Source organism: Gadus macrocephalus, chromosome 8 (assembly GCF_031168955.1).
Source record: "Gadus macrocephalus chromosome 8, ASM3116895v1".
Taxonomy (NCBI): domain Eukaryota; kingdom Metazoa; phylum Chordata; class Actinopteri; order Gadiformes; family Gadidae; genus Gadus; species Gadus macrocephalus.
Genome location: NC_082389.1, coordinates 10,428,607 through 10,453,523, shown reverse-complemented (window position 1 = coordinate 10,453,523; position 24,917 = coordinate 10,428,607). Strand labels below are relative to the sequence as shown.

Genomic DNA, 24,917 nt, shown 5'->3' with positions numbered 1-24,917 from the left:
TGGCGTACGCGTATCTCTTCAAATACATCATCATCGGAGACACGGGTAAGACGTGGCTAGTGAGCCAGGGGCTAACGGACAGGCTATCGTGATGCTACCAGGCAGGCTAGCGTGAGGCTAACAGTTCAGCCCGAAGCTAACAGGCAGACTAGCCCGATGGTGACAGTTCAGCCCGATGCTAACAGACAGGCTAGCCCGATGCTGTCAGATTAGCCCTATGCTAATAGGTCGGCTAGTCCAGTGCTAACGGGCTAGCCGTGTCTCATTTCCGCAGTGTTGGACGGTCCAATGACGTGGTACAGGCGGAGCGGCCAGAGGTGCTGCTGACAGCTGGTTCTTTTCGCTCCCAGTAGCGCATCCCGACGGACAGAACCCCCCCCTACGGTCACCAACAGCAGCTCACCTTTCCCTCATCGATACCGATCAACACTATCGATCCGCGCTGCGAATCGACGTGGAGAAATCTGAGCGGGGCCTTTTATCGGCTAGCGCAAGGGTGGGGGTGCTAGCGGAGTGCTAACAGGGGCAGGGTGTGTGTGTAGGTGATGTGTTAACATGGTGTGTGTGTGTGTGTGTGTGTGTGTGTGTGTGTGTTTGGGGGGGGGGGGGGGGGGGGGTTGCGTTAACATGGTGTGTGTGTGTGTGTGTGTGTGTGTATTTGTAGGTGTATTTGTAGGTGATGTGTTAACATGGTGTGTGAGGCTGGGTCATCTGTCAGCACGGCTGTGGTCACCTCTTCCTGCTGCTGGACCCCTCAGGGCCCCACGGCCCCTCACTGCCTCCTGTCTTCCTGTCCCTCACTGCCTCCTGTCCTCCTGTCCCTCACTGCCTCCTTGTCTTTTTAGTGGTAATGTGGCCAGATGTCTGATTCCTCCTCCTCCTCCACGCTGTACTCCCACACTTTTCCTCCGGTCAGAGGCTGAGCGGAGGAAGACCCTCTCTCTGCGTTCTGTGAGGTGCTTTAGAGGCCTCGCTGGCCGTGAGGCTCCAGGACAGAGTGCTGGTGGCTTTAGGAGACGGTTAAAACCCTCAAGAAGCAGCCGTACTACCAGAGACGGCCTGCTGCTGTCATAGTGCTCCTCATATATTGTGGAGCACCCAGTATGGACAAATACCTCTGAGTCTGGTTCAGACTTCAGTTTGCCTGTGACCATGAAAATGGTATTGCTATAAAGCTAGTGGGACTATCAAGATAGTGTTGTTATGAGTGTTAGCAATATTGATGTGATATATGCATATATATATAAATATATATTGTGTGTATATTTACTAATATTATTGCTGTAAAAATAGTATTGTTATGACAATAGTATTGTTGTTCCAAAGGTAATATAGTGTTGAGGAGTGGGAGATGACTATAGTAATCCTGTGATGTTGTTATGGAGGTATAATTGTACATTGTTTTGTGATGAAGACAGCATAGTATCTTTATTAATGTAGTATTGTTATGACGATAGATGTGATGACTAGCATTGTTGTGAGGATAGCATTGCTAAGGCATTAAGCTAGCGCTGTTGTTTATGTTTCTGGGCCTGCTGTGATGTCGTCACACCTCTTCCTAGAAACTCCCCACAGCGTCACTAAAGGACTTTAGTGTCAAGTCCTTCGAGAAAGACTCCTCCCCCGGCCTGAGAGTGCTTAGGAATCCTTTACCTTACAGAACTTGGTGTATTGATGTCCGTTTCGCAACACAGGATGATGACATGTTCCTGATGTGCCGAGATTGAAAACTACTGAACACATAGTTTAGGCTCAGCACATGCATGGTTTAGGCTCTCTGGTCCCTTTCTGGTTCAGATGGAGAGAGTTGGACACACACACACACATTTTCAAGGTAGAAAAGACACTGAGGTTGTAAATGACTCCATGCTGTATCAATAAGTAAAAGTATTCATTAGATAGGAATGAACCAGATCTCCTCTAGGATTTCTTCTCGTACAACTTGTAAATCCAGCTGTTAAGCTAACTTTGTGCCAAGCTAATGCTGTGTTACCTCTGGTTAAAATACATGCTAAACTAACGTTAGCATGACGTAGTCTCACCAGAGGGCTGTTGAGTCCTGGGGCCGCGCTCAAACCACCGCTCACATGCTGCCCCTCTAATTGGCCATTGGGTGAACAGGTAATACCAGCGGCCAATAGTGTGTGCTCCCCAGGGAGGCCAGAGTCCCCTGCTCCTACGCGCACAGGGCACAGGGAGCAGAGCTAGAGCCTCTGATACATGGGATACCTGTTATTAGAGCGAGGCTTATAACAGAGAGAGAGACGGTAGAGAGGTTATAAAACAGAGAGAGAGGTTATAACACACAGAGAGAGAGACAGTAGAGTGAGGTTATAACACACAGAGAGAGACGGTAGAGTGATGTTATAACACACAGAGAGACCGTAGAGTGAGGTTATAACACAGAGAGAGACAGTAGAGTGAGGTTATAACACACAGAGAGAGACGGTAGAGTGATGTTATAACACACAGAGAGACCGTAGAGTGAGGTTATAACACACAGAGAGACAGTAGAGTGAGGTTATAACACACAGAGAGACCGTAGAGTGAGGTTATAACACACAGAGACCGTAGAGTGAGGTTATAACACACAGAGAGACGATAGAGTGAGGTTATAACACACAGAGACCGTAGAGTGAGGTTATAACACAGAGAGACCGTAGAGTGAGGTTATAACACACAGAGAGAGACGGTAGAGTGATGTTATAACACACAGAGAGACCGTAGAGTGAGGTTATAACACAGAGAGAGACAGTAGAGTGAGGTTATAACACACAGAGAGACGATAGAGTGAGGTTATAACACACAGAGAGAGACGGTAGAGTGAGGTTATAACACACAGAGAGAGACCGTAGAGTGAGGTTATAACACACAGAGATACGGTAGAGTGAGGTTATAACACACAGAGAGGCCGTAGAGTGAGGTTATAACACACAGAGACCGTAGAGTGAGGTTATAACACACAGAGAGACCGTAGAGTGAGGTTATAACACACAGAGAGACCGTAGAGTGAGGTTATAACACACAGAGACCGTAGAGTGAGGTTATAACACACAGAGAGACCGTAGAGTGAGGTTATAACACAGAGATACGGTAGAGCGAGGTTTATAACGGAGAGAGAGAGAAGGTGGAGCGAGGTTTATAACGGAGACAGAGAGTGTAGAGCTAGACTTATTACAACGCAACACACAGCCTAGCAACGGGATACACTGCCTAGCAACGCAACACACAGCCGAGCAACGCAACACGCGTCTTAATAAAGCCTCCAGCAGCCTCACACATCTGTGGGAAGTGTGTGTGTGTGTGTGTGTTTATAATGTGTGTATGTTTGTGTTTTCAGGTGTGGGGAAGTCGTGTCTACTACTACAGTTCACAGACAAGAGGTTCCAGCCAGTTCATGACCTCACCATAGGTAACACCCCCGCACGCACGCGCGCGTAAACACACACACTTTTTCTGTGTGTACATATTGTGTCTAGGTGTGTAAGTATGACTATATCTGTGTGTGTGTTCTAACCTATGTGTACTAGGTGTGGAGTTTGGTGCCAGGATGATCACAATAGACGGAAAACAGATTAAACTGCAAATCTGGGATACGGTAATACAGACATGCACACAAAGACACACACACACACACACACACACACACTCCCCGGTAACCTAGTGATTGTTGGTGCTTGGCACTTGATTCTATGACTGTCCCTACTGTACCGTCAGCAATATATTGTTGTTTCTCTTTCTTCTGACACTTGTTCTTATTGTAAATGGCTTTGGATAAAAGCATGTGCTAAACGCCCTGAATGTAAATGTAGACCACAAATTCACACAGTCTGCAGTCAAAATACTTAAACCATGTTGTCTGTACTGATCCAGAACCACATGTAGTTTGGAGAGGTCTCTGGTTGAATCCCAACCTGGTAGAATTCACCCTTCATGGTTTTGGGTGCAGTGCCCTGGCTGGCCCCCAGATGGAGGCAGCACTCCATGCTCCACTGGAGAGGGAAACCGAGAACCCTAGGATCCTGTAGCTAGCTGCTAGTTATTATATACTGTACTAGTCTTCCTATAGCCTCTAACTTTAATATCCTTCTTCCTATAGCCTCTAAATATACTATACTAGTCTTCCTATAGCTTCGAACTATGAAATACTTTACTAGTCTTCCTGTAGCCTCTTACTATTATATACTATACTTGTCTTCCTGTAGCCTGTTACTATTATCTACTATACTAGTTTTCCTAAAGCCTCTAATTATAATATACTAGTCTACCTATAGCCGCTAACTATTATCTACTATATTAGTCTTCCTCTAGCCTCTAACTATAATATACTATATTAGTCTTCCTATAGCCTCTTATTTTTATATACTATACTAGTCTTCTCCTATCAGCCTCTAACTATAATAGAAGTGATACTTCTAATCATGCCAACAGTGCAACAGTGCTAACTGTGCTAACGGTGCAAACGTTTCCAACTTTGCTAGCAGTGCTAACGTTGGTAGCGGTGCTTATGGTGTGGTCCAGATGCCTCGGACACCAGCCTTCTGCAAGTGGGGAAACCTCAGCTTTTCTTTCGGTATTTCACGGAGGCATACTGAGATCAGTGATGACGCTCTCAATAAATGAGAGCAATGTATTTGTTCCACGTTGGTCATTTTAATGGCGATTTTTAAATGCTCTTACACACTTGAATACATTGCTACTTTATTCACAATCGCAAAGACGAAAGAGAACGCTATAAGTGCTCCGAGACCGGAAATGACGTCAGAAGTGCAACTTGGAAGGCTGGTTTCCGAGGCATCTGGATCACACCATTACTGTGCTTACTGTGCTAGCGGTGCTTACTGTGCTAGCAATGCTAACGGTGCCCTTGTGTCTGCAGGCTGGCCAGGAGTCGTTCCGCTCCATCACCCGGTCTTACTACAGAGGAGCTGCAGGCGCGCTGCTGGTCTATGACATCACACGGTGAGCAGCCAATCACACTGCAGGATGTGGACCTGTGGATTCATTGTTTTGACACCAATCCCGATGTTTAGCGGTGTGCTGTAGACACTGGGTGTTTAGGGCCACATTGGTGTAGTACCTGTGGTTGACCCCTAGAGGGCTGTGAGACAACAGCTCTGCTGTTTAACCTTCATCTGAACCAGGACTCTGAGATTTAGGGTCCACTCAATGAAGTCTGTGTGAGTGGTGCTTACATATGTATGTTGTGTGTTATATATAAAATGTGTGTGTGGTCGTAATGTATATTCTATATTGTACATTCTATATGGTATGTTCTATGTTGTGTGCTCCAGGCGGGACACTTTCAACCACCTGACCACCTGGCTGGAGGACGCCCGCCAGCACTCCAACTCAAACATGGTCATCATGCTCATCGGCAACAAGAGGTCAGAGGTCACCGCAGCCTCACACCTGGGCAGCATCTGGGTCAGAAATGCCTTGCTCTAAGGTGTGTGTGTGTGTGTGTGTGTGTGTGTGTGTGTGTGTGTGTGTGTGTGTGTGTGTGTGTGTGTGTGTGTGTGTGTGTGTGTGTGTGTGTGTGTGTGTGTGTGTGTGTGTGTGTGTGTGTGTGTGTGTGTGTGTGTGTGTAGTGACCTGGAGTCCAGGAGAGAAGTGAAGAAGGAGGAGGGTGAGGCCTTTGCCAGAGAACACGGCCTTATCTTCATGGAGACCTCCGCCAAGACAGCCTCTAATGTAGAGGAGGTAACACACACACCTCCATCATACTGCCTTTAATGTAGAGGAGGTAACACACACACCTCCATCATACTGCCTCTAATGTAGAGGAGGTAACACACACACCTCCATCATACTGCCTCTAATGTAGAGGAGGTAACACACACACCTCCATCATACTGCCTCTAATGTAGAGGGGTAATGCTGTCTCTCTCTCAGGCCTTCATCAACACAGCCAAGGAGATCTATGAGAAGATCCAGGAGGGAGTGTTTGACATCAACAATGAGGTGAGACTCTCTCCTACTCTCCTGGTTTACTCTCCTCTGTCGGTCTCCGTCTGTGTGCTATCCTCTCGCTCATGTTCCTCCTGTGTCACCGATCCAGTCAGATGTCCAGTGTGGTACTGGTGTAGGACAGCAGAGTCCTGTAGTACATGCTACTAGCTTAGCGTCATGTACCATGTGAGCGGTTAGGTGGTCCTGCTCTGCTGTTCCAGGCCTGGTGGTCCGCCCCGGACCCCCTAAAGGGACGGAGGGCGTGGTGGTACGCCCCGGACCCCCTAAAGGGACGGAGGGCGTGGTGGTCCGCCCCGGACCCCCTAAAGGGACGGAGGGCCTGGTGGTCCGCCCCGGACCCCCTAAAGGGACGGAGGGCCTGGTGGTCCGCCCCGGACCACCTAAAGGGACGGAGGGCCTGGTGGTCCGCCCCGGACCCCCTAAAGGGACGGAGGGCGTGGTGGTCCGCCCCGGACCACCTAAAGGGACGGAGGGCCTGGTGGTCCGCCCCGGACCACCTAAAGGGACGGAGGGCCTGGTGGTGCGGACACCTCTCCGTCTAGTTAATACGACCCTCGTTGTCGTGGAGACGGACTCACCTCGCCTTCTGACCCCTTTACATCAAGCTGATTGTTGGTTTTTATATATATATATATATATATCTCTCTTCCGTAGAGGTAAACTACCATTAGGCTTATGTTCACTGCATGACGTGAATATCGGTTAATTTTGATAACATCAAGGTGTGCAGTTGTTTCGCAACAGTTTAGCTTTTATACCTATTTTCTGTGAAAAGGTGATAGCCTATCTTAGTTATTCACCAGGGAAACAGCAGCTGGTTGCACCAGCTGAGCGTAAATTCCATTTTAGCTTAGTTCCACCGTAAATTGGCCTTACAGCGGAGTTTAGAAGCTACTAATTGTTACACTGTTGCACCACACCACAAACTTCCAACGTTGGCTTAAGTTGTATACACAAAACGTTTAAACATGAGTTCAACCATCAAACTACACCGAGTATGTTGTTACTGCACTTTACCTTCACGCACCTTAATATTGTTTGTATTATTAATATAACAAACTTTCCGGTAACATTTGCCTACTTCGTTGGAATTCTTCCTTTGTAGCGCTTGCAAAGAGCTCTGGGTTTATTGTAGAAATTCCATTAATTCCGTTAATTCACTCAAATAAATTTGCTAGACAACACAATTCAGGCTCCATAGAAAATTGTAAACAATATGTATTACATAGCCTACAAAAACAGCCACAACGCAACACATGCATAACGGTGAGCCACTCTTTATTGTAAGACTTCAAGTTGTTTTAGTTGCATGTTTAACGTTGGACATTCATGTAAACTGGCCAAGCAGTGACACGGGCTAGTATTGAAGTTTAAAAGTCTAAATGAGCCATTTCTTCCACTTATAATGCTGGACGATTTTCTCCACTCACATGGGCTGCCGGTGCAAGACAAATGCATACACTTCCTGTTTACGTTGTGTGCTGCACTTGATTGGCTTGAAGCTATGCAAACGTTATTAAATGCGACAACAGTCTAGTAAGGGATGGTTTACACCTTACTAATAAAGTTATGTCTAAAGTTATGGTGGTGCAACTGAAATTGAGAACGCTGTTAGTTTGAAACTACGTCAAACGTTAGGTAAGGCAGACTTTACACTCCAACTTACGAACAACCTTATGTTCTGCTGGTGCAACCGCCTGCAGGTCTATAACCCCGCCTGCCATCGTAGTCCCCTCAGCCCCCGATACCACCAGTTTACACCTAACCCTAACCAGCGGGATTATGGGAGGAATATGCTGCACATTCACATCACTGCCCACGGAAATGTAGATTCATTTATATCCTGGGCTAGCGCCAGGGTCTCTCTTAGGCTAGCGCCAGTATCTCCCTCATGCTAACACTAGCGTCTCTCTCAGGCTAACGCTAGTGTCTGTCTGTCTCTGTCTCTCAGGCTTACGCTAGTGTCTATCTAAGACTTACGCTAGTGTCTGTCTGTCTCTGTCTCTCAGGCTAACGCTAGTGTCTGTCTGTCTCTGTCTCCACAGGCTAACGCTAGTGTCTATAAGACTAACGCTAGTGTCTGTCTCTGTCTCTCAGGCTAACGCTAGTGTCTCTCTAAGACTAACGCGAGTGTCTCTCAGGCTAACGCTAGTGTCTCTCTAAGACTAACGCTGGTGTCTCTCTCTCCGCAGGCTAACGGTATAAAGATCGGACCCCAGCACCCCACCACCAGCTCCACGTTGGCAGGAAGCCAGGGGGGACAACAGCCGGGGGGGGGCTGCTGCTGAGGACCCTCCACCTCCTCCTCCCTCCCTCCCTCCCTCCTCCTCCTGTCCAACCTGCCGTACTCATTAGTTAACCCCTCCCCCTCTCTCACTCTCTCTGTTGCTCCCAGATCACCTGGCACCCTCTACCACTCTGTCAACCCTTACGTTTGAGCTCCCTCCCCTCCTCACTGTCTCTCCTCTCTGCTCCGCTTTTGGCTCCTGTGGCAAAGTCAGCTTCACCTCCTCCTCGAAGGCAAAAGGAGCAGCGGGAGGGAGGGAGGGAGGAAGGAGGAGCAGGGGGGGAGGAGCAGCAGGGAGGGAGGAAGGCTTCAGGATATTTCTGGTTGTTTTTGTTGAAATTAAATGAATTTTACTCGTCGCTCCATGTGTCGCTTTTCTTTACGCTTAAACCAGGAGCCCAGCTCTCTGTTTACACTGCACAGGAGGCTAGGCTAGGATACTCTAGGCTAGCACCAAGCTCTCTGTTTACAGTGCACAGGAGGCTAGGCTAGGATACTCTAGGCTAGCACCCAGCTCTCTGTTTACAGTGCACCGGAGGCTAGGCTAGGATACTCTAGGCTAGCACCCAGCTCTGTTTACAGTGCACAGGAGGCTAGGCTAGGATACTCTAGGCTAGCACCCAGCTCTCTGTTTACAGTGCACAGGAGGCTAGGCTAGGATACTCTAGGCTAGCACCCAGCTCTCTGTTTACAGTGCACAGGAGGCTAGGCTAGGATACTCTAGGCTAGCACCCAGCTCTCTGTTTACAGTGCAAAGGATGCCACGCTCAGCTATGCTTGGCTAGCAGCCAGAGCTGTGGGTACCCTGTTAAGGAGTGAGGCTAAGCTAATGGTGCTCCTGGTCCGGCCCGGGGAGGGCGGTGGGGGGGAGCTGACTTTGTCCAGACCAACTTCCTGTTGTTTAATCTCTTCCACACTTGGCTTCCTGTCCTCTTTATGAAACACTCGCGCGTGTGTACGTGTCTGTGAGTGTACATGCATTTGTGTATGTGCGTGTGTACATGCATTGTGTGTGTGTGTGTGTGTGTGTGTGGCAACGGGCCTGGACTGCTTTTCCAGTGCTGTAGGTTCCATTGTTCGCTGTGTGGGACAAGGAGTCGTTTGTCTGCTCAAACCGACACCATCGCCTTGTTTTCACTAACAAAAGCTCTCTGTGGTTGTCATGGGGACGAGGTGTATTTAACAAACACTACAGGCCGGATGTGGTATTTCTGATGTCCTTATTAGTTATTCCCCTGGGGAGGAAATGAAGACCAAACTGTTTAGTGAAAAACTAAAAATGGCCGACATGGAAACCGGAAGTGTTCCGTAATGTTGGGGTTCTCTGATTAAGATGAAGATGAAGGTTATAGAAAAAAGAATTAAGAAACGTTCTTAAAAGCTGTGTATTTAACTGGCTGTTCTGTGTATATTTGGATCTATCGCTTACGCTGTGCCTTGGGGCGGGGCTTCGTGGCATTCCGTAGCAACGGTAACGAGGAAGTGGGGTGCGTTCCTGCCGTCACTCAAACGCGGCTTTAGTGTTAACCGTTCATTTGAGGTCAAACACCCGACATAGGCTCCAAGACTCGTTTATACAATACTTAAATCAGATTGGTGAACGTGTGTGGAAGTACCGTGTGGCAAGTCAACACGCGGTACTGCCCGCGGCGCAGCGCCCCCTGTGGAGAGGGAACGCTGCGACGCCGGCAGGGGGCGCACTGTGTTGACTCGCAGTACTGCCGGTAGCGCAGCGCCCCCTGTGGCGACACGCGGTCCTGCCTGCGGACAGGAGCCCCCCGGCCCCCCACGGGCCCTTTGTTCTGAGGGTCGCCACGAGGCCTCGCGCCGCATCAGCGTCCAGTAATTGGCCGTGACTTTAGTAGCACCATACAAACCGCTGCTGCATTGTTTCTTTTTGCTTATGTAATGAATATAATTTTATTGTTGAAATTTATTTACTACTTTAGTACCTCTGTTTCGTTTCATTCGCCTTACTCTTTCTCTTCCTCCTCTGTCTTGCTCTTGGACTGTCTTAATATAACTTTCTATGCTCACCTCTATCTATTTTTAATGCCAAATTATCGTGTTTACCTGTGTTTGGTCCAAAAAAATAATAAAAAATAAAAATGATAGATTTGAAGATGAACATGAAATTAATGAATCGGAATTTAATGGTGGACGTAGAAGAACGTTTTCCTTCTGAGTTCTGGACCGCCCTAACGTTGACCAATCAGGGCGTCCGGTTCAGCCAGCCCTGATGGAATGAATATCATTATAAAGACATAATATATTAGCTCTACTCCTTTTATCTCATCCCAAAGGTGTGTTCCTCTAGGATCTAAACCATAAAATGTTATTCCGCTGCCAATTTGGCGTGTGTGTGTTTGTGCGTGTGCGTGTGTGGGCAGACCTGTAATCAAAGTGAAGAAACGGCGCAGGTATGCGGTTCATGGTGTGACGTTATAAATCATAACATTTAATGATAGGCTTTATGTCCTCCTGGTTTAAATAACGCCCTGTGTGTTTTTATGGAACACTTCAGGCAAAAAAAAAGTAAAGTAAAGTAGGCCTACATTCAACAGACGCTCACATCTGCGTTTGTTTTCATCTTCGCCCAGAAATCAGCAGACCAACCCCCGCCATGCCCGTTGTAGTTTATGAAGTCTGCCGTTGTAGTTCACTGATGTTCACCTCGCGTATTTCCTGTGTGAGACTTGTTATTAATTTGATATTGTTAGAGGCAGGTTTAGTTCTCTTTGACCTTGAACCGGTATGTGGTAGCAATGAGAGCTAACAGATAGCCTAGCATGCCCCACTGACGGTCAGCTTCTGATCAACTGGTATATTTACCAGACTAAGGGACGGCGATGGGAGCAGTCCACTCATTACACGTACACCTGCTGATTTAGAGATTGTATTTAATTGTATCTATGTGTGTGTATATATATATATATATATATATATATATATATATATATATATATATATATATACATACATATATATATATATATATATATATATATATATATATATATATATATATATATATATATATATATATATATATATATATATATATATATATATATATATAAAATGTTGATTAAAAACGATTCATTAACTTACATACTCTTTATTTACATACATTGGAACACGATATTACATTATAGTGTGTACATACATATACTGATGCCTCTGGACATATCATCACTGATGTGCCTTTATAGTATACTATATTATAACAGTACATTACTACATAACTTTCAACACATTTATTGAACTGATGCTTCAATTGAAGCTTCAATAAGTGCATTCAACCCTAAAGATAAAACCTGTAAGTCTAAGAAGACGATAGGTTGAGCTTGATAGATCTATGAATCTATCTATACCTCTATAGACATATAGATCCATAGATCTATGGATCTATAGATCTATGAAGGTCTATGGATCTATATATCTACACATCTATCGATGTATATTATAGATAAATGCTTTTTAATATTTATCACGTGTAGATAATTTCTTACATGTGGACATGCTTTATAATGTGGAGATCTTTTATAACATGTGGACATTCTTTATAAAATGTGGACATGCTTTATAACATGTGGACATGCTTTTAAAACATGTGTAACATCACTTCTGTGCAAGGGAACCACTGTTAAAAATGTCATTTTTGATGGAATGACCTGAAGTATTAAGTAATAAACTTGGGGGAATAATAGTCATAATAATTAATATTCATATCATTATAATTATAATATAATAATAATAACAATAATAATAAATCAACGGGAACTCTGAGATGGAAGGACCATGAGGACCATGAAGACCAGGACCATGAGGACCATGAAGACCAGGACCATGAGGACCAGGACCATGAGGACCATGAGGACCAGGACCATGAGGACCATGAGGACCATGAAGACCATGAGGACCATGAGGACCATGAGGACCAGGAACATGAGGACCAGGAGGACCAGGACCATGAGGACCAGGACCATGAAGACCATGAGGACCAGGACCATGAGGACCATGAAGACCATGAGGACCAGGAGGAACATGAGGACCATGACCATGAGGACCAGGACCATGAGGACCATGAAGACCATGAGGACCAGGACCATGAGGACCATGAGGATCATGAAGACCATGAGGACCAGGATCATGAGGATCATGAGGATCATCAGAACCATGAGAACCAGGAGGAGCAGGACCATGAGGACCAGGACCATGAGGACCAGGACCATGAGGACCAGGAAGACCATGAGGACCAGGATCATGAGGATCATCAGGACCATGACGACCCGGACCATGAGGTGCAGGACCATGAGGACCAGGACCATGAGGACCATGAAGACCAGGACCATGAGGACCATGAAGACCATGAGGACCATGAAGACCATGAGGACCATGAGGACCATGAAGACCATGAGGATCAGGACCATGAGGACCAGGAAGACCATGAGGACCATGAAGACCAGGACCATGAGGACCAGGAGGACCGTGAGATCCAGGACCATGATCCTGGTGGATCACATTGACTGTTAGAGAGGGAAAGAGGGGGGAGAGAGAGAGAGGTGGGAGAGAGAGAGGACGATAGAGAAGGGGGAGAGAGAGAGAGAGGGGAGTGAGAGATAGTGAGAGGAGTGGAGAGAGAGGCTGAGAGAGAGAGAGAGAGAGAGAGAGAGAGAGAGAGAGAGAGAGAGAGAGAGAGAGAGAGAGAGAGAGAGCGAGAGAGAGAGAGAGTGAGAGAGAGAGAATATGGGAGATGAGGATGGGAGTAAGTGTGCTCTATGTCTTTAAATGCTGTCCCGCGGGCCACGTTGTTATGATAAGCAAATGAGCGGCCGCGTGGGGACATCCGGGTTCCTGGCGTGCACGCCGTCCTGTGCACGGTGCCTCCGCGCGGAGGGGGAAGGGAGCCGTCCATCACCAATCTCGTTTTTTCCTAATGAAGAAGTCTGTCGTACTTTTCCGTGATATTCCGGAATCCGGATTATTTACGAATTTCTCTTGCCACACAGTGCGCATGTGCAGAACCTTGAGGTCCTTCGCACGGTGTTTCTACACTTATTAGTGCGCGCTCCAGAGGGGCCCAAACTGAACTAGAATCTACAAGTCACATGCGCTGTGGATCAAATAAACACCAATAAAAATAATAAATAAATAATGAAGCATCAATCTCAGATGTGATGAGTGTGGAACGTGTCGCTTTACTTAGTTAATAACGTGTGTTTGACGGGAGGCGGACGGAGCGGCCATTTTGGGTGATGATGAGTTTGACTTTAACTCTTTTATCAACACCTCGCTGCGCGCGCACGCGAGTATGAGAGACTGAATGAATGATTTATACGAATGTGCAAATTAAACCGTGTTAATCTGAGGCATCCCCTGTTCAGCTTCTATAATAATATGATAATTAAACACACACACACCCGCGCGCACGCGCGCACACACACACACACACACACACACACACACACACACACACACACACACACACACACACACACACACACACAAACCGAAAACACACATCAACAAATAGGAATAGACGGCTGAACCAACAGCAAAGACGCAGATACTATCAGAGCTGATGAATGAGTGAACGTTGAGAGGATTAATTTATTAATTCATGTTTCAGATCACTGACTGCACGAGGTCGTTAAACTCCGCGCTTATTTTCGACGCTTCGTTTCTTTTAATTAATCCATCGTTTTAGTTTTTTATAAACATTAAAACTCAAAGTGTACGCGCGTCACGGAGAGCAGCGGGGTCGCGCGCGCCGCGTGTTTATCCACGAGAGGTCCTCGGGAGCGCGCCCTGGCCGAGGAAGGTGAGCGTCTGGAGGACTCGGGAGCGAGCAGCCGATCGATCCGATTAAAGTCGATTAGAGAGAAATTAACACAAAGGAGAGCAGAGCTCGCGGTCCCCCGTCCTGAACCACGCGCCGAGAGACTCGAGACCGAGACGTGAACTTTATCTCTGGACCCACGGAGCACGAGCAAGAGAGGGATTCGATCAAAGAAGTGACCGAGCTTGTCGGGTAAGAGCCCGGTTGTATTCCCTGATTCCGCGTCTGATCCGAGCTGCTGGTGGTTTCCGCCAGCGGGGGTCTCGGTCCCGACCTCCGATGGACCGGGGGTCGGGACCGAGACCCCTGCCCACCGGACCCGGTTCAGAGGATCGCTTCACATCAAGTTTCTGGGACTTTTTGGGAGCCGGGGAAGCGAGTCCTCCGACACGACGGCTCCCGCGGCCCGGGTCTCTTTCTGGGACACTTTTCTCTAGTTTCCCTCAAAGGAGGACGAAGTGGCGGTCCCGTCGGACGGGGGTCCGAGGGGCTGGAGGTCCGGGGGGCCACCATGGCGACAGGCTAACAATAGCCTGTCGCCAATAGGTTTAGCTCCGCGTCCTACAGCGGGTCCTCACTAGTTGGAGAGCGGGGATCTCCTCCTTCCAGCCCGCGGGGATTCTCCACTTAAAGCCTCTTTTCGGTACCACTTGTGGAGCAGAAGGGCTGAAGGTGGAGAAACTTGGTGGAGTTTTGGTCGTGGGTGGGGTGGTGGGGGGGTGAGGGCTAGCCCGTTAGCGCGGGTTAGCTAATTGTGTAGAAGCTTGAGAGACACGAGGTGCTCCGACCGTGAGGTGAGTCAGGTCCCCCGGATCCCCCCTCACCCCAGAGACCCGCCGAGAGCACCCGGCTCCCGGGAGGCGAACCCCCCGTATCCCCCTCAGAGGCTGGACAGGGGTCCCCTCCTCGGGCAGAACTAAGTAAGACCGGGAGGGTTTAGTCCACCGGGGTCTGGTGCTCTTGGACCGGGGGGTTAGGACTGAGGCCAGGCGGTCACTCCGTGTGGAGTCGCGGGTTTGTTATTGACCACCTGGTCCTCGTGGTTTAGACCTTTGAACTTCGGGTCCACTACTCCGGGTCCGGTCCGGTCCCGGTCCGTTCCGTTCTTAGCGGGTAAACTCCTGCGAAGTGAAGCGCTTCTCCTTGCCGTCCGGAGCGACGCGCGCACTGCGCCGACAGGCTAATTAGCCATGCTAGCTCTGGAGCTAAGCCCAGCTAGGACACGTTAGCCTGTTAGCTGCTAATCTTTCTTATTGTCTGAACCCGGCGGCCACAAACACGTCCACCGCCCGCCGACCTCTAGCTCCGAGCGGCCGTTAGAACTCTTCGCCTGCGGGACAGAAAACCCACCGACCGCCCCGGGCTCACTTATCACTCCGTAAAGTAAAGTAAACTTCTTTATTCTGAACTTCTTCACTATTTCCGCGTTTTATAAGTTCTCTCGGACTTTATTCGGGGCAGAATGTTGTGTTTGGTACGGCGGCGTCACTTGTTACTTGGCTGGGTGTCGGTGAGTTACGGACCCGAGCACCTGCCGCTGCGGCTGGTCACTCGGCGGGGCTCTCCCCCCGGCACTGTTGATCTCTCCCCCCGGACATGTGGCTCTGTCTGCCCGTTGTCTCCGCTCCTCGTCCCGGAGTCGGTCAACTTGCCCAATGGTCACCCGTCGCAACTTTGAACCTACCACTGTGTCGAATCTGAGCCATTAAACTGATTCATAATGAGGCTAAATCTTCACTTGTTTTGATCCGGGTAGGGCCGACACCTGAGCGGTTAGACCCGCTCTGGAGGTGATGTGCTGCGGGTTTAGCGGTCCTGGGCGCCGTGGTGAGCCCTGTGTGTTTGAGCCAAGATGGCAGCTCGTCGTATGGTGCGGGCAACGGTGGGGAAGATAAGGGGCCACACGCACACACACGCACCAGATGTGAGCCACTATTGTGGTCCTTTCTTGTGGTTACGGTACTTTTCCCCAAACCCTGCCCGGGCTGAGGGCTCGTCGAGCGTGTTTACAGCTTTTTCATTTTCCATTCCGAAGGCATGTGAAACGGTTTGGTTATAATAGTTAGTTTTGAAGGAAGTAGGATGTTTAAAACCCTCGGAAGTGCTGTCGATTCTGAACCAGATGGGGTCTTATCTCCAGAAGGATGTATGGTTCAGTTCTCAAGGAGAGGGTACAGTATCCTGGTGCAGATATGTCTGTACTACACGTGTACTACTTCATTGAGAACTTTCCCGGTTATCCAGTGTTTCGGATGTTTGAACGGTTGGTCCGTCAGTCTTGTTCTGTTAACACTTCGCTGACAACAAGGTGTGTGTGTGTGTGTGTGTGTGTGTGTGTGCCATACTGTGTGTGTGTGTGTGTGTGTGTGTGTGTGTGTGTGTTGGTGCCATAGTGTGTGTTGTGTCTCTGGTATTGCGTCCAGTGTGAACTCTGACCCTTCATGACTACACTGATGTGATTGTTCTGCTGCCAGAGAGAATGTCTCATTGTTTACTCTCTGTCTCTCTCTCTCTCTGTCTCTCTCTCCATGATGTCTCCCTCCCTGTCCCCCTGTATTGAAGCTATTCTCTGCTGTGTGTTGAAGTTCACAGCTGGTCTCACCAACGTATGTTTGTGTGTAGGCTCCTCCTGATTGGTCAGGTGAACCGGGTTCTGCAGGGGTTCCACCTATCACTGATCCCCAGGTCTCAGTAGATTCCTTCACCGACGCTGGTTTCCTACTGGTCTCTGAAGCAGGATGCCCCTCTGGGCCCCAGCGGACCCCAGCGGACCCCAGCGGACCCCAGTGTCCTCTGGTCGGAGTCTTCCTCCCCAGAACAACATGGCGAATTTGTAAACAAAGGCCTAAAGCAAAGATGAAAGGTTTCTAGAGACGAACACACCTAGCATTGTGCACCTGTCTGTGCTGGCTCCTTATTGGTCAATTAGCCCTGCTGTCATGGTTGGTTGCCATGGCGTTGCTGTGAGGAGAGAATCAACAGTTCCACCAGCAGCCTGTTGTTTGGTGTTGTGAGGGCAGCCATTTTGTCCTCTGTCAGGGCACATGGTGTGTGACCAGGGGGGGGGGAGGAGGAGGAGGAGGAGGAGGAGGAGGCTGCACTGTGTCTTCCTCTCCATCTATCATTCTGCCAGCTTCAGCCCACATGGCTCTTCCTCAGACGGCACTGGCCTCCCCCATCTCACCGGCTCCCTTACCCGTCTGTCTCTCCCTCCCTGCTGGTCTCTGTCTCCATGTCTCTCCTTGTCTGTCTTTCTGTCTCCCTCTGTCCTGGTCCCTGTCTCCCTCTCTCCCCCACCCCCCCCCCCCCCCCCCTAGTCTCTCTCGTTCTCTGAAAGGTTAGCGGTAACATCTCTCTCCATGGTGACATTATAACTGAGTGTCATCACAGCCTGTCTGTGTCCCTCTCCTCCCCCTCTCTCTCCACGTCTCCTCCCCCTCCATCCTGTCACCAGCCTCCCCCATGGCGAGGACCTTATGGACTCAGTGCCTCAGAGAGGGGGAGGGCTGGCGAGAGACTGATTCATTCCCTCCACTGTTGTGCTGGCTCTGTTCAGAGGTGTGTGAGATGTCTCTGACCTGTGATGTGACCAAGAGATGGTGGGAAAGTGTGGGTCAATCAATCCTTGACCTCACACTGTGTTCTGTTTGGTTCTGAGCTTGTCTGTGTGGTTCTCTCTGTGCGTGTGTGTGGTTCTGTCTGCGTGTGTCCGTGGTGGTTCAAGGCTGTGATTCTTGGAGGAGGAGCAGCGGAGCTCACTTGAGTCACGCTCCTTCCGCCGAGGCCCTGGTTCAAAGGTCACCAGTTGGTAGCATCTGAAACGTGTAATTAGTATTGTGTCATCAGACCTCGCCCTATCAGGTGTGTGTGTGTGTGTGTGTGTGTGTGTGTGTGTGTGTGTGTGTGTGTGTGTGTGTGTGTGTGTGTGTGTGTGTGTGTGTGTGTGTGTGTGTGTGTGTGTGTGTGTGTGTGTGTGTGTGTGTGTGTGTGTGTGTGTGTGTGTGTCCCAGGAGAACGGTTAGGGGGCCGGCCTGGGGAAATCTAATTGGTTGTTAATAGGAAAGCAGGCGGTGCCGGGAGGGCATGCAGGCCAATCCCTCGGGAGGCTGTCTGAAGCCATCCATCCTATTGGCTAAGAAGCTTGTCAATACCAATGATTGATTAAAGAGGTGGGGCTGTAATGTGTACTCAGCCTTAAAGGGGAACTCTCTTAAAGGCACGGTACAGAGGGTTTTCTGAATGCTGCGTAGTAAACAGAATCACTAGTACCACTCCATGATGATGTTTAGCTCACCGGATATAAAATGCTAAATGTATATAAATGCAATCGAATAGACAAAGTGTCCTTTCCAAACATCCTTTCCTTGACCTGGATGAAAAATGTCATGTGGCTAAGAATGAGACTGCAACTACACTAGGCTACGTCACTGAGGCTGAACCTACATTAGGCTACGTCACTAGGAGAATGCACCTACACTAGGCTACGTCACGATGAGACTGAACCTACACTAGGCTACATCACCATGAGGCTGAGGCTACGTCACTATGCTACGTCACTCAGCGACGGAGCATATTATGGACCGGGGTCTGCTTGGTGGCGCTCCAGCGTTCAGAAGATGGCCGACTAAAGGAGCCTCTTGTGCGTTCTCACCGTGTGTTTCATGCAGGTTGTTAGAGGAGGAGCAGTTGGTGAAAAGGAATATAGGGTACTGGTCACAAGTGAAATGAATAGTTGTCCTATTGATGATGGTTGCTCACATTTATGGAAATATATCCGAAACTATGGTTGTGGGAAAATAGTCGTCATGGTGATGGTTTGTTTTGGTAAACGGCCGAACGTTGTATCTGTTCAAATGCTCCTGCAGCAATGGCTTGTGGGACGGCAGCACCTCCTTTCCTCGGGTGAAGGACGCTCCAGTGTACCCTACGCTGAAGGAGGCACTGAGGCTCCTCTCCTCAGCATTAGAGTCAGGCCAGCTCCATCATGGCTGCTGCTGAGAGACTTCCGGGTCTTTCAGTCAGGAGCCTTCCTCAGCTAAAGGATTCAGACTGCAGACCGAGGGCTGGCTGTGGCCAGGACACACGCACACCCCCCATTAACCGGGCAGCCGTGCGTATGATAACCTAATTCTCTCTCGCTTCGCTGCTTCAAACTTTTTCCTCCCCTCTGTCTACCCCCCTCTCTGTTTATCGGCCCCACCCTCAACCTCCCTCCCTCTCTTCCTTCCTTCCGGTACAATCCCCCAAACACAGGGCCCTGCATCCCTCCCTCTGTTGCACTGAAACACACACTCATGAAGCCACGCACACTCATGATGGCACGCACACTCATGATGGCACGCACACTCATGATGGCACACACACTCATGTAGGCACACATACTCATGAAGACACACCAACAGACACACAGTGGCCACACGCAGGCCGTGAGCTGATTGGACCAAAGGTATAAATTATAGGCTTTAGTCGCGGGCTCTTGCAGGGCTGGGCTCTGTCTACGGGTGGTAGAGAGCCAGCCTCCTACAGGTGTTGTAGTTGGGTGGGGGTGCTTACCTTTGAACAGGAAATGCTTTTTCTGGAGCGATCGCACTCAACCCTCAGTAACCCTAGAGGCTACCAGTGATGTTTTGCGATTTTTACATGCATCGGTCGGTTATTATTTAATTTTTTTGCCAATTGTTTTTCTGACACGGTTCAGAAAAAATGTCATGTTTATCTTTTTGTTATCGTCATTGGGTCATTTTCATGATGTACATTTAGGGAGCAAAAGCAGTACCGGCTCCATATATCGGCTCAAGAAAATAAGCATCAGCTGAAAAAAAAATTCTGTTTGGCATCGGCCCTAAAAAATCCATAAACGGTCGATCCCTACCCTAGAGGCTACGTCAGTGGTACCCTGACCATAGAGGCAACCTCAGTGGTACCCTAGAGGCTACCTCAGTGGCTCGGCTACCTGAGTGGCCGACCAGTTGTGTTAGATGGATAGTGAGGAGGTGACTGCATGGTGGGTGAGCTGTGTACAAACGCCCTGCAGAAGCAGCTCCTCAGTGTGGATCACTGTGTTAAGGGAACTGGAGGTAGGGGGGCTCCACAGTCGGAACACTGTCAGGTCTGGAGGTTCACACCGGCCCACTGGGCATTGTGGGCTGTGGGCGTGGTCTCCTAACCCTCCTTTGCAGCCGATAGGAGCTTCAGCCAGTAGGATCCAGTGGGCTGTACTCTGCCCTCGTTCACAGCAGCAAGGTTATGAATGAAGACTTCCACAGCCTCCGCACCCCTCGCTGGGCCTGCTGATTGGCTGACTGTGTGTGTGTGTGTGTGTGTGTCCCCGAAAGGGTTCTGGGTTCGATAACGGAAGGCCTCCTAGAACCAGACGACCTCTAACCCTTCTGGATGGAGGTTGCCCCGTGCTGAACTACCGTAGGAGCCGGACTCTTGTTTAGATGTGGTGTGGGTGCTGTAAAACAGGAAGCCCGTCTCACAGGAAATGAAATCACGTTGGACGACTCAGATCACGACCCCCCCCCCCCCCTGCCAGACAGAACATCCGTGTTGTTCATCTCGGAAGTTGTCTGTGATACAACATCTGCTTCCTGTTGCTGAGCGACGCTACACTGTCTTCTGCTGCTAGCCTGACGTAGCCTGTTTGGCTGATGTAGCCTGTTTGGCTGACGTAGCCAGTGGTCTAGTGGTCAGGGGGTTGACGCCCAGCTGAGAGGTTCTGGGTTCAATCCTCCGTGCCCGTTAACCTGTAGGCCTCCTTGAGCAGGGTGACCTCCGACCCCTACCTGGGGGTGTGCTCTTTGGTTCCGGCTATAGAGGGGGGGGGGGGGGCTGCAGCCCCAGCAGGGGGCTCTCTGTACTCGGAGCCACACAACCTCATTTACAATGCTTGCAGCACACTGTCATGCTAATGCAGCTCTGTGTGGGGCAGAGCTGCAACAATGTGATGCATTCTGGGAAAACATAAGAGGCGTCAAGACAATGGAAGGTTTAAAGAGCTCTGGTACTGATCAGGCCTTGAAGTGGGGGATTGTTGGAACTGTTGGACTAAAATTTGTCAAAATGGCTAGCTACTGTATCGACGTGCTACCGCTATCGATGTACTACCCACGTGCTAGTAATACCGACGTGCTACCCACGTCATCGCTTCCAACGTGCTACCTTCGTGCTACCGCTACCACGGTGGATGCACACGAGAGAATCTGTCAAGCAAGTGGTGTTGACCACTGATACGGGTGGTGTCCCATTGAGGGCAGTAGGCTGATGGGTCCGTGTGTGTGTGTCGCTCATCACACATCTGTCTGTGTCTTATGGCCTGTCTCTCTCTCGGCCTGTCTGTGGTTGGGTGCCTGTCTCTCTCTCTCGGCCTGTCTGTGGCTGGGTGCCTGTCTGTGGCTGGGTGCCTGTCTGTGGCTGGGTGCCTGTCTGTGGCTGGGTGCCTGTCTGTGGCTGGGTGCCTGTCTGTGGCTCGGCCCGTCTCTCTGCAGGGCAGCTGGTGGTGTTCAAACAGAGCTGCATCTGCTGGCCCCATTGTTCTAACACAGAGCCTCAATGACCGTGTGGGGGGGGAAAGAGTGTGTGGGTTCTGTTGGAAAAGTGTGTGTGTGTGTGTGAGTGTTGGAAAAAAGTTCTTTTGTTTAGTTGTAAAATGGGAGCAGGGTGGGGGAGGTGTCCTCCGCTGGGGGCTATACAACCGCTTTACTAGCTCAACATGTGCTGCTTCTACTCCCCGAGGGAGGACCTCCTCTCCTCCTCCTGAGGGATGACCTCCTCTCTCCTCTCCTCCTGAGGGATGACCTCCTCTCTCCTCTCTCTCCTCTCCCCCTGAGGGATGACCTCTCCTCTCCCTCCTCTCTCCTCCTCCTGAGGGATGACCTCCTCTCCCTCCTCTCTCCTCTCCTCCTCTCTCCTCTCTTCCTGAGGGATGACCTCCTCTCGTCCTGAAGGATGACCCCCTCTAACCCTCCTCTCCTCCTCTCTCTCCAGGAGTCAGAGGAGGAGCATGGAGTAGCAGGCAGCAGCAGCTAGTCTTCACCTCCCAGCGGACCCTGTGGTCCCATGGCGGACCCCGGGATGCTGAGCCTGTTCGGAGACGATGCGGGGCTGTTCTCAGACGGCCTGGACGGCTTGGCCGACTGCTTCCCCCAGCAGGGGGCGCCCCCGCCCGGCCAGCCCGGGGGGAACCCCGCCTCCCTGGGCATGGACCACCAGGGGGGTGGGGGGGCGTACCACCAGGGCCTGGGCCAGCCCAAGCTGGGCCAGTTGTACGACCACGGCCCATACGCCGGTCACATGATGCCCCAGGCGGGGCAAGGCGGCGGCCCGCCCAACGTCAACGCCCCTATGAACGGCATGGGCAACCGCTACCACGGCAGCCCCGCCAACCCCCATCACGGTTACCCCGGTGACCCCGGGGGTGGTGGGGGGGGAGGAGCGGCGGCGGGAGGAGGGGGAGGAGTTTGGGGCCAACAACAACAACAACAACAACAGCAGCAGCAGAGCAGATCGCCCTATCAGCAGCCTCCGGCCCAGCCAGGGGGCGGGCCCAACCAGATGGCGGCCTATCAGATGCCTCGCAGTGACTACGGCAGCATGGCGGGCGCCAACTCAACCCCCAACGCGGGCCGCATGGCCCAACACTACCCCCCCGCCCCCCAGGACCCCGCCCACTACCTGGGCCATGGGGGCATGGGCGGGGCCCAGATGAGGCTCCCCCAGCCCCCCGCCCAGCAGCAGCAGCCCCAGCAGGGCTACCCCAACATGGGCCACACGCCCCGCTACCCCCACTCCCCCTCCAGACAGACCCCCCACCCCCACCAGCACCACCAGGCCATGGCCGGGTTCCCGGGAGGGCAGTACCCCGGCTACCAGGGTCAGTACGGGGCCATGGGCCAAGCTATGGGGCCCTCCATGGCCCAGGGGCCCCCCATGGCACAGGGGCCCCCCATGGCCCAGGCCAACAACCAGGCTAACGCTAACCCCGGCCAGGCCATGGGCCCAGGGCAGCTGGCCCAGCGGTACGCCCAGGGGTCAGGCCCTGCGGCCGGGCCCCAGGTCCGCTACCCCCCAGGACCTCCACACCAGCCTATGCACCCCCAGGGCCTGGCCCAGGCCCCCAGCCAGGCCTCGCCCCACCTAGGCCCCCCGGCTCAGGGGGCCTACCCTCCCCCCTCCTCCATGTCCCCAATGCGGGGCCTGGGCACACCCACTCCCCCGCCCCAGCAGGGACGGCCCCCCAGTGCCGGGCTTGCTGGGCCCCCGGAGGTGTCGGGATACCAGTCGGCCCCCGGCCCCATGGTGGCCCCCCTGCAGCGGGCCCCCCAGCACCAGCAGGCCCACGGCATGCCCCCCGGTCAGATGTACCCAGGGATGAGCCCCCACTGCGGGCCCCAGATGGCCCCCGGCCGGCCCCAACACCAGCCAGGTGAGCTCAGGTGGAGCTGACGGAGGAGTTTAGCATTCTAGGAGCATTAGCTACTTAGCTAGCATGAGCCAGGCTAAAGCATTAGCTAGCATGAGCCAAGCTAAAGCATTAGCTAGCATGCAGGCCTACGAAGGGGCGGGTCTAGGGAGGGCTACATCAATAGATGGATGTATGTGTGATGGATGTAAAGCAGTATGTTGTTGCCATGGTAACACTGATAATAGTATCCCTATGCTAGACCGCTATGCTATAACAGACCATAATAAGCCTGGTGTAATCCTTCACACCAGTCTCTGCGTTCCCTGACTTCTGAACTTGTGTTTGCAGGGCCTCACGAGGCCCCAGCCAGCCAGGCAGGGGACCCGCGGCAGCTGGTTGCCCAGCAGCAGGCCTCCCGGGGCGGGCAGCCCCTGCAGCCCGCCACCCTGGGCTTCCCGGGCCCGGCCGCCACTCAGCACGGGGCCCCGCCCCCCAACCAGGGCCTGGCCCCGCCCCCCCAGGGAGCCACACCCCACGCACACCTGCCCCCCCATCCTCACCACCTGCAGATGACCCCCCCGGCCCCCGGGCAGCCGCCCCTCCCCTGGGCCCCGGCCGCCTCCCACCCCCTGGCCTCACCCCCCCTCACCCCACAGAAAGTGCCTCAGATCCGGGTAAGTGAGGAGTGTGTGTGTGTGTGTGTGTGTGTGTGTGTGTGTGTGTGTGTGTGTGTGTGTGTGTGTGTGTGTGTGTGTGTGTGTGTGTGTGTGTGTGTGTGTGTGTGTGTGTGTGTGTGTGTGTGTGTGTGTTCTCCACTGGTCTGACCCCCTCCCCCAGCAGGGCTGGTGTGGGTTGACATTCAGCTGTCAGAGTTAATATGTCCGGGCTCCTGACCTAGATGGGGGGGGGGGGGGGGGGGGGTTAGCCGGGGGGGTACAGTACGCCTCCCCCCCTCTCTCTCGCGTAGCGAGGCACGCGACGCGCCCGAGTAATCTGCCCGGGGACACCAGACGGCTGGGTGTGTGCGCTCGGTTACGCGTGTGTGGTGCACTCGGTTGCCAGCGCCAAGTTGTGGTGTGTGTGTCATAGGGTTTTGAGTGTAGCTGCTTGGGGTGTGTGTGTGGTGATGACTATTGTGTGTATTTAATGTGTGGTGTGTATGTTACTTCCTCACTAGTCTCTTGTTTGAAGTCTTGATTTATAGTAAACCCCCAACAGTCAATATTAATAATGAATCGTTAGTTATTAACCATCTATTAACATGACCTAATTTTACTAAAACGCGCTACAGGACTAGCATACTGCTGTATTAACTTCACCTACTGTTACTAAAACACGCTACAGGGCTAGCATACTGCTGTATTAACATGACCTACTGTTACTAAAACACGCTACAGGACTAGCATACT

At 51.3% G+C, this 24,917-nt stretch overlaps 2 protein-coding genes across 5 annotated transcripts in view; both read left to right on the top strand.

Annotated features, from left to right (window-relative positions):
* The window catches only part of rab2a (RAB2A, member RAS oncogene family), a 10,555-nt gene extending 167 nt beyond the window's left edge, over positions 1 to 10,388 (top strand). The window contains exons 1-8 of the mRNA XM_060058764.1: positions 1 to 45; positions 3,341 to 3,412; positions 3,531 to 3,598; positions 4,880 to 4,962; positions 5,295 to 5,387; positions 5,592 to 5,703; positions 5,896 to 5,964; positions 8,166 to 10,388. The exon at positions 1 to 45 is cut by the window's left edge and continues 167 nt beyond it. Coding sequence (XP_059914747.1) covers positions 1 to 45; positions 3,341 to 3,412; positions 3,531 to 3,598; positions 4,880 to 4,962; positions 5,295 to 5,387; positions 5,592 to 5,703; positions 5,896 to 5,964; positions 8,166 to 8,261 — 638 coding nt within the window. The 3' untranslated portion in view covers positions 8,262 to 10,388. The remainder of the gene's footprint in view (positions 46 to 3,340; positions 3,413 to 3,530; positions 3,599 to 4,879; positions 4,963 to 5,294; positions 5,388 to 5,591; positions 5,704 to 5,895; positions 5,965 to 8,165) is intronic.
* Positions 10,389 to 14,072: 3,684 nt separating this feature from the next.
* The window catches only part of chd7 (chromodomain helicase DNA binding protein 7), a 51,583-nt gene continuing 40,738 nt past the window's right edge, over positions 14,073 to 24,917 (top strand). For 2 of the 4 annotated variants that reach the window (XM_060058763.1, XM_060058760.1), the window contains exons 1-3: positions 14,073 to 14,294; positions 22,092 to 23,529; positions 23,857 to 24,182. In XM_060058763.1, coding sequence (XP_059914746.1) covers positions 22,164 to 23,529; positions 23,857 to 24,182 — 1,692 coding nt within the window. In that variant the 5' untranslated portion in view covers positions 14,073 to 14,294; positions 22,092 to 22,163. Of the gene's footprint in view, positions 14,295 to 14,380; positions 15,486 to 22,091; positions 23,530 to 23,856; positions 24,183 to 24,917 lie in introns of those variants that run through there. The other 2 variants (XM_060058762.1, XM_060058761.1) reach the window with 2 other exon arrangements.